This window comes from Hippichthys cyanospilos, chromosome 9 (assembly GCF_059441005.1).
Source record: "Hippichthys cyanospilos isolate Australia breed blue-spotted pipefish chromosome 9, RoL_Hcya_1.0, whole genome shotgun sequence".
NCBI lineage: Eukaryota > Metazoa > Chordata > Actinopteri > Syngnathiformes > Syngnathidae > Hippichthys > Hippichthys cyanospilos.
The window spans coordinates 14,390,671-14,399,928 of NC_142377.1; the positions used below are offsets into that span (position 1 = coordinate 14,390,671).

A 9,258-nucleotide genomic window follows, 5' to 3' on the forward strand; every position below is an offset into this window, starting at 1 on the left:
CCTGGCATTGAATGAGTTAATGTAGGGACGAGATTGGGCCAGATATATTCTTGTCGCTGACCTCCCCAAAATCTTGTCAAATCCTTAAACATTTTCCTTGTTGAAAGCTGTTGAGGTGCAGTGAAAAACACCACCACCGTATATAATGAACATTATGCGGCCCTTGCATCCTAATATTTTATTCTGTACGTGGTCCTCCGAAGAAAACTCTGGACACCCCTGATCTATATAAAGACAAAGAATCAGTCAACTGGATGAGTACTTTCCCTCCTGGAAGTTTCCGGAGCGAGAATGTGCAAAGTTATTCTGGGCTGTTGGAACGGAGGTACTGTCGCTATGGAATCATCCAGAATCTCCCCCTCTCCTCGGGCGGCGCCATTCTACAGATTGCCAAGCCGTACCGAGTGCCAAGTCACTAGTGGCGTGCCATTCTTCTTGGATGCCATGTGACGTGTTTGGCGGTGTAGACAAATCAGTCAGAATGACATGCTGTGAGGGCATTGTGATGTCTGACGGGTGAGTCGAGATGATTGCGACTAGGGGTGGGGGTGATACCAACACTTCCACATGCTGACGATAGGTGTTGCTTGGATTTTTCTACTGGGTGTTCATTCAAGTGTTCTTCTTGAAGTACAGTTTGTAAAAACTAGTGTCACAAGATATCATCATAAACTGGAATAAACGGCTTAAAGTTATAATAGTTCCCGGATATAACATTTGCAGTCAACTGTCACGGAATGAATCGTGTTGGACTTTGGATATTTCGCTGTATGCACTGAGGGCTGCAGTGTTGCGGGTAAATGCGATGCAGAGGACACCGGGTTCACTTGACGGACGACACCCCCAAGGAGTGCAGAACAGTGAGTAAGCAAAGAAAGTTGAGACACAGGTGTTGGACACCAGTCAAAAAAGGAGAGGACACAAGACAGCTGGCCTGTCATACAATGACTTATTCTTTGGCTATCGTGTGCACACACACACGCACACACACACGTCCACAAATGTGCATCAACTATTTTGTGGTAGGGAAGCATGGTGTCAGATAGTAATCGTCCATCCAATTCATATACTCTAGTACCCACTTTCTGTATACAAGACTTTTACGTCAACTGTATTGTGGTTCCATTCAACACATTTCACACGGCAGGCATCGTTCAATTGGATTATACTGTAGACGTTTATTTGTCAGAGTCAACACGGCAGACCAAATTCATATTCTGCGTTAATAGAAACTAAATGTCGCTCTGCCATGCTTTTACAATGGATCGAGTCATTACTCCATGACATGAATCCATCTACACTTGCTTTGTTAGTGCTAATGTACAGCTTGTCACCGCCACCATGACGCAGGACTTATCGCCCCCTACAGGCATAGAAACTAAGCGCAGGCAAGAGCCAAAAAAACAACTTCACTGAAGCCTGGTAACATCTGTACAGCTAATGTAGAAGGATCAACATCATCACTCAAAAAGTAATGTTAAGTGTGCACTTGTATATTACAATCTTTCAAATAACTCAAAGGCATGAAAAAAATGCTTACATGGCAGTGAAAAGCTCAAATCAACCCTCAACCTCCCTTTTTGTTTTTTTTTTTAATTAGCTACAATTTATTCGTTTAGCCTACTTGAGATTTTACTTGGAGCAAAGTCAGGCTTAAGCTTTCATTTAAAACGATCATAAATAAATTAAATACATTATCGGGTTATTAGGGGATCATAAAATAAGGCACCCCTGCAAGAAAATGTTAAAACCGATAGCATTGTCGTCATTTTGCAAATATTCTATACAAAGAAAACTGATGACAGAAAAGCAAAAAACTGTTGCTAATGATATAAATTTGAAGGTAATTAAACAGTCCTGACTTACATGCAAAGGGAGCGCTGAGGCAGATGATTGTAATAAGAGCATTGTTGTTTCATTCTTCAGCCTGGTCTTGGTCCTGAATTCGCTTCCTGAACTCACAAAGCACATTGAAAACGAAAACCAAAAAAAGTTGAAAAAAAAAGTTGCGAAGATTCTTCCTTGTATGTCAATCTGTGGGGGAAAAAATACAACAACTCAATTTCAGACAGCACCATTAAACAGATCTAATCATTTCACAATAAGGGCACAAAAAGTGGCGCATCCATTCTCATAAATAAATATATCTCTCTACTCCTATTGATCCCTTGTGAGAATGTGGCAGCAAACAAAACTTGGCTCCGATCTGTCCTTCGGGGGCGCCAAAGTGCTAAACTGAGATGGTGCTAAATCCACATACACAGAGCGCATGCGAAGGAACCCTAGACGACGAAGATCTTGACGACTTTCTGTATAATCTTGCCGCATCCCGGGCAGGGAGCTTGAAACTTATGGAGCCTCCTGGCACACGGGAAGCAGGTGAGGAGATGGGCCGTGCGACCGTGGATGATGTTGCCGTTGCGGGGTCGCACCCGGCACAGCTTGCACGGCTCCAGCAGAGCCTCCGGTCGGCATTCCACCTCCATGCCGAGACTTTCCTGGCTCTCCCCGCCCGACGCCTGCTCGTCTACGTAGCCGACGGGGTGTCGCATGGCGGCGGCGAGCGGCGGCAGCGGCCGGTCGGCGGTGGAGTGGGAGGGCAGGATGACCGGGTCGGAAACGGTGCGGTTGCAGTCGGGGACGTCGATGCCGGCGTCGCTGTCGTCGTCCTCGTCCTCGGGGTGCGCGCCGATGGAGCCGAAGGCCGGGATGTCGGGGACGGAGAGCGAGTGGGCCAGTCGGGGCACGTCTTTGTACCAGTTCTTGCGCAGGGCCCAGCAGCGCACGCAGTACCTCTGCATGGGGGAGTTGTACTTCCTGCACTCGCTGCACTGCCACGCATCCTGGCAGGGAAAGTTACAATCACTAGATTTTTATTTCGTTTTGACTTCTGTTGTTTCAATTGCGTTCATTTTTAGAGCTGCTTAGTAAGCTTTTATGTTTTCAAATATTCTTTTCACTTATTAGTTTTAGTTTATTATTTGGGCAGTTGGTTGAGCACATAAAAAAAGGACACTATAGCTTGGTTAATGCTTGACACCTCCGCGAGGCTTCGCATGACAAATGACGGCATTTCAGGAAACACTCCCCTAGGCGCCTTGTACACATGGGCTGGTTATTCCGCACCGCATCCCGCCTGAAATTTCTAAACCATGCTAGTGTCAACTGTTATTGTTTAAAACAAGGATTCTCTACTTGTTACTGTAAAATTTACGGTATTGTAATTAAATGACTTTACAGCACAAAGCAAATATTGCAAATAAGAAACTGACGCTACAGCAACCATTCTGAGAACTCTATAAAATGAAGTCACACTAGTGCAGATAAAAGGTGTACCCATTGCCCTGAAATACACACACACAATTTATAATTTGCAGAATCAATCAATGAGATCATTAATCGCTCAGCAAATTTGGACATTAGTCGATTACCGATTTTGCATAAATAGCTAAAAATTTGCAGATGATGATCAAGCCGATCAGATTGCTGTAAAGCCCAGTTTGTCAACAAGAAGAGGAAAAAAAGCATATTGTAAAAACCTGTGTAGAGATCTCTGTGTCTGTGTCATCACTGAGACACTGGGAGTCTTCGTCTGGCTCTTCCTGCATCTGAATACATACAATTGCACCAATTCATTCCATCTGTCTTCCTAACATTGCATTTGCAGAATATGAATGACAAAGAAGCAAAATACACTTTATCTTAAAACATCTCAGGTGGCTGCCATTATGCCGTTTATTATAAATGACATGACCGTTCCTCAGGCCTAAGGTTCTTGACTCGCTTGTTTATTAGCCATAAATTGCGCTACAATCACATGATCTTTTCATAAGAGTCAAATAAAGGATGATTGAAAAATTTCGACCCTGTATCAAACATAACAGTTTTCACTGTTAGCTGGGGAAATGAGCAGTAACTCCATCAAATTTAAGTGTGCCACAAGCCACGGCACATCTTGGAGCCACATTTCAGGTTTAAAAAAATGTTGAGCTCAGGTTGTTGTCATGTGTAAAAGTTTTATACATGTACAAAAAATCTTTTTATTCTGTGGTTACTGGGACTCGAAACAAAAAGTGCAAAAACCGTAGCTTCTGTAGTGAAATGCCCCTGCCCAACTCAAAAGCTCTTACCTCTCGATCCGCCTTCTCCTCCTTTCCTCCATCCTCCTCATCAAGGGGAGCATCACCTTCTCCTGCGCTTCGCTCCTCCAGCGCAGCCTCCTTCATCTCGACGCTTACTTGCTCACTTTCGCCCTCTGTCAGGAACCACAGGTCGTCCGTGGTGTCCGACACGATGGCCGTGTCCTCTTCCTGTGCGACAGACAGTTGACACATGAGTGACATCGACAACTTTGCTCAGCATCAAAACCAACAAATGAAACTAAAGAGATAAAAATGACACGGTGGGATTGTTACTTGGTTTGTGTGAATGTCAGTGGATCCGTTGCTCCTCCGGCTGTAGTTACTGCGGAGATTGCCCAAAAACCACCATGGTAAGCCAGAGAGGTCCCAGTCATCAAGAGTGACATCTAACTTGGGTCGTTTACAGGCAGAACGAGGCAAACCTTCAAGGGAGTCTTGAACGGGTTGGAAAACGCCATTTTTAATACTTGGAACAGGAAACAGTATGAACCTGAGCACACGAACGGTTTATTTACCGTCATCAGGCTCTCGAGGTCTTCTCTGGGAACAGGTCGGCAGGGGAGGCCTGTCACTGCCGGCCTCCAGTCCTGCTTTGACCACACCCCCACACATCTATAGGGGGGATTGGGGTAAAGGGGGAGGAAAAAAAATAGCATTAGACCACATAGCTGTAACTGGTTTACTTGGAGGATCAGCAGCTCTTTGTCAAGATGGCCTCTGAATATGGGGCTCATGGACACATTGAGGGTGTGTGGCAAAAGGAAGAATACGAGTGATAATCAGGACACCAAGAATTAGGACAAACTAAAGATGAGTAGGTAGGGGCACACTTATGACTAAATAAAACAAAAATTGACCTTTTATTTATTTTAGGCTACTTTGATACATGACCACATAACATCTAGGGATTTTTTTTCTCACAATGAAGTCCACGCAAATATATTAACTCAAATATATCAATAATCACAGCTGTCAAAAGTAAAGCATTGACATTGGACATTCATTTAAATTTTAAAAAGCATTAACAGATTTAACTTGGTAGTTAACTTGGTAATTTGGTAGTTTTGTTCGCCAGCTTTATTTTTGAGGGGAAGTGAAAGAGGGATATTTGAGAAGAGAGAAGTTATGCAAAGCTGTGCAATATGTGAAGATCGCATTAAGTTAAAGGTTTCATAAAGTATGACATATTCAGTATTTTGCAAATTAAAATCAATGTACTATTATTATTAGTGTCCGGTTGTTAGTTGTGTAAACATTTGTCTTTGTTCTGGCCTTTTCCTTCAGATGGAGGTTTCTCATCTGTGGGGCCAACGAGACGTTGAAATGGGTTAAAAAAACAACAAAAACCTCCCATTAAGTTTGGACTTTTATATTGCATATTGTAATAATGTATGACGACTTTTTATCTCTTTACATTTCTCACTAATTACTAAGACGTTAATGAAGGTTCTAATCTGAATGTTAGCAAGATTAAGTTTCCAAAGTGGGACAAAGAGGAAACGAGAGAGGGAAGAAAAGAGAATGCATAAACACAGAGAAGGTTCTCATGAGGCCCGTTTCTGACTGGGAGCTGCGATCCTCCAACGTGAAGCAGAGAAGAGAACTCTGAGACAGACAGAGAAAGAGACTCTGTCCCCCCATCCAGAGTGGAGTCGGTGGGGCGCACACAAGAGGCGGGGCCTTCCACCAAACCAGACCCAGGATGGGGCTGTACAGAGACGGTGCCACTCTGTACAAAAGGACACCAAACGAAGACAGCTGCTCCGCCCACCTCATCTCACTACACACCATTGGACATTGATATTAACATATTTTTAAGCGGTCTCATTAATTTTTGAGTGGATTTTAAAAGTAGAAACACGTTTACTTGGTTTTCATTTCTATCGTAATAATCGTAATAATGGCAGAAAAGCCTTATGTCCAAAAATGTGAATTTGATCAATTTTCATAAAATAATGCTAAAGGCCCATCCCACATGGTCTTGATTTTTTTTTTTTTTTTTTTTACAATTTGTTACCTTATCTTTATCATTTAGCTTGTGAGCAAATCCTTTGCTTCTCCAATGTTGTGCTATCATTGAGTAGGCCTTCTCTGTTGACTATCAGTAGCCTGTAACATTTCATTCCCAAAGACAGTCGAATATTTACATTGTCAAGTCAGCAAAGTTTTTTTTAATTGCATCAATTATGGTGGCTCTTAGGGTTTAAGAGAATGGCATAACTACAACGCTACTTGATTTTATCGACTAGCTTGTGTTACGTATTAAAGCCTTTTAAAAGCTGTGAGTTGACAGCAATATATACTCAACAAACTTTGGCTTTTTGTAGTCAGAGGTCATAAATATCCCAGTTTACTGCAATGCAGCAAAAAGCCTCCTGTTTCAATCAGTCACTCTTGTCAGAGTGAGTCATTTGCACTCAGGTTGCTAGTTGTGTGTAGTAAGGCGAGAAAGGGATGGGGGCTCTGTTTCTTCTAAGCACCATGTTTCAGTTTTACCTGACCACGATCTTCCACTCCGCCCTCAACACACTCATGGCCCACAGAAAGATTCTCTGCAGCGTCTGCATTTCAGATAAGACATAGTAACAGAAACAAGAACACCACACACGCTCACTGAGGCCTTTTTTGTTGTTGATTTGGAGTCAAAGCTTGAGATGTTCTTATTCCCTGACCCTCAAGAGACACACATCCTTCACAAACACACTTTTGGACTATGAGGAGACATGTAACAACTATCACAGTCCACACAGGCTTTCAAATTTAATTCAATGAAATATTGTTATAATTAAGAGCAGTGGAGAGAAAAAGATATCAATTAAACATGATCAGTTATTGCCATTTCTGTGTCACTTACCAGCACTACCGAGTATGACGACGTATTTCTTGAGCATTTCATACACCGGGCTGTTTAAAATGAATAAATAAATGTATAAGCCACAATAATGAGGAAAAAGAATTTACTCATGGCTATGTTTTGAACAAAAATTGAAAGTAAATGTTGGTGTGTACCTCGGGTTCTTAACAGAGAAGCTCTCCACTTCCAGCAGCTCTCCCAATGGGTCATCCTGGCAGTGAACAATGTGCTGCCTCTGTTTGTCATAGAGCTGCTTTCCCATAATGTACTGGCCCAAGTAGTGCATCACCTACACCAACACAAAAGATCAGAAACCGTAATGTTCGTAAAATTTCAAGTTTGGCCTAAACCTGTTGTGAAAGTAATGCCTTCGGTATCTTTCCAATCATATTAGTACCGTATTTAGAATGTTTATTAACTTCCTCATTCGGCCCTCAAGTGAGTTTCAAGAATGTTTTAATAGAGTCATAAGACAGTAGCTCCCAAAACTTGTATGACAATTAATATTTAACCTAAGGGTGTCAAAGGTAACGCGTAAATGTTGGAGGTTCATTTCAGTTTTATAAAGCATAAAAAAATGAACCCAGTTGATACACTATTATTTACATCCTGCAGAAGTTGAACTCTGTTAACTTGGCAACCAAACTGAGAGGAGAGTCACCAGCACAAAGACAAAGATGGCCGTTTGTTTACGCAAAGCAGTACAAAAACATCCCGCTTAAGATACCTCCACAGAGCCTCACTAACAGTGCGAATGGAGGGAGCTAAACCTAAAACTGGTAAGTATTGAGAATTGTTTCTATGAGAAGACTATAAGAAAAATGCCTGTAATGTTAGACTTAGTTGACTTGTTCAACAGTAAAATAATTGTTTTAAAATTTCAAAGAAAACTATGACAACAGGCTTTGAAACATTTTTTTATTTCATGATTTTGTTGTAATCGTATTTGATTTTTTTTTTTTAATTAAGTAAATATCACCTCTTTTGACGGTACATTACGGGAAAGCGGATCTACGAAACCAGTCGTGATTAACCATGACTGATAAAAGAAATTTTTATGATTAAGTTCAAAATGTTCAATTATTTTTTTGTTTTGGATTTATCAGATAAAACTTGGTGGTGAACAATAGAATTGATCATGTTTTGAGTTTTCAAAGTAAAGATGATTAGGTGATCATATTTCTTGACAGCTAACCTCTTTGAGCGTGAAGACATCCTCCTGGGCTCCAGCAATGCGCAGAATGTGCAAGAGTGGGGCCTTGGGTTGGACCTGGAATACATTTGTAAAATACATACATATATACATAATTTATCTAAGTATAAATTAACATGTAATTGTTACATTGGTGTGTGGATTCAATGTACCTGATTTCCCTCTCCAGGCAGTGCCCTGCATGGTGTGCCTGAGGCGGCAGCCGGGGCTGACAGGGAGCTCATGGTAACCTCCGAGTATCTGAATTGAAAATTGTATATGCGTTAGTCGTTATTTACGCTGTTTCAGCTTTAGCTAATAGACATCAAAATTATATAAAGTTCAATAGAAAGTGGCTGCATGTTATTGCTGAAAAACAATAACTATATTTTCCTATAATACTGGGAGTTGCAGACATGTAATGTTTAACGTTCAAAAAAACAACTGTTTGTACTGCGACAACAAAGAACGTAAAACAAAGCTGAACACAGAACGCAAGTTAAAAGCTGCAGCTAGCTCCTGTTGCATAAACTGCGTTTACAGTCTTTTTCATAACCGATAAAAGACATGCCAGCCGTTACAATCGAGCGTGTCAATAAATGTAGCTAATATTTAGCCTGCCCCGTCTCCTAACAAAAAAAAAGAATATAGAATGGTCTCACCGTAATTAACTAGCATCACTTTAACGCCACTAATTTTCTCCATGCGTGTTGTTGCTTCGCGACGCAAATGGACATTTTAAAAAATTCAAATCGGGATACCAAATCCTGGGTTGTAGACGTTAGCTAAGTGAAAGCTAATCAGTTAGCTTAACTGTCTTTCGAAACGAACGAAATTTCCGGAAGGACTGTTACGGTGAGGAAGTAGCGCCACCCAGTGTCCAGGAGTCGCAATTTAGTTGGTTCCCAACACTTTGCAACGGCACGGGCGCATTTGTGCCTTTTTGCCACAAGCATAAATGCTTTTTCAATGTTAAAACTTTTACAATCCAACAATCCAGTGACAACTGGTCAAAAACAAACAAACTGTGTAGTTATTGGAAAGCGGTATTACCGCAGTAAGCTAATATA

General features: G+C 41.5%; 1 protein-coding gene across 1 annotated transcript; it reads right to left on the minus strand.

The window, feature by feature from the left end:
• Positions 1-1,153: 1,153 nt before the first annotated feature.
• On the minus strand, positions 1,154-9,016 carry mdm4 (MDM4 regulator of p53). The gene is made up of 11 exons (XM_088423829.1): positions 8,851-9,016; positions 8,362-8,449; positions 8,192-8,266; positions 7,152-7,285; positions 6,997-7,046; positions 6,639-6,703; positions 4,658-4,754; positions 4,416-4,576; positions 4,131-4,310; positions 3,540-3,608; positions 1,154-2,843 (listed from the first exon to the last, which is right to left on the minus strand). Exons 2-11 carry the CDS (start codon positions 8,431-8,433, stop codon positions 2,283-2,285), a joined length of 1,464 nt encoding a protein of 487 aa, XP_088279955.1. The 5' UTR covers positions 8,434-8,449; positions 8,851-9,016; the 3' UTR covers positions 1,154-2,282.
• Between the last annotated feature and the right edge of the window lie 242 nt (positions 9,017-9,258).

Bases quoted from the DNA above. Each gene is read 5' to 3' on its own strand.
- mdm4 (XM_088423829.1), bottom strand. From the start codon at position 8,433: ATGAGCTCCCTGTCAGCCCCGGCTGCCGCCTCAGGCACACCATGCAGG. The intron at 7,286-8,191 runs GTTAGCTGTCAA...GTGTTGGTGTAG, and splicing joins ATGTCTTCACGCTCAAAGAG to GTGATGCACTACTTGGGCCA. The intron at 6,704-6,996 runs GTAAGTGACACA...TCTGAAATGCAG, and splicing joins CGTCATACTCGGTAGTGCTG to ACGCTGCAGAGAATCTTTCT.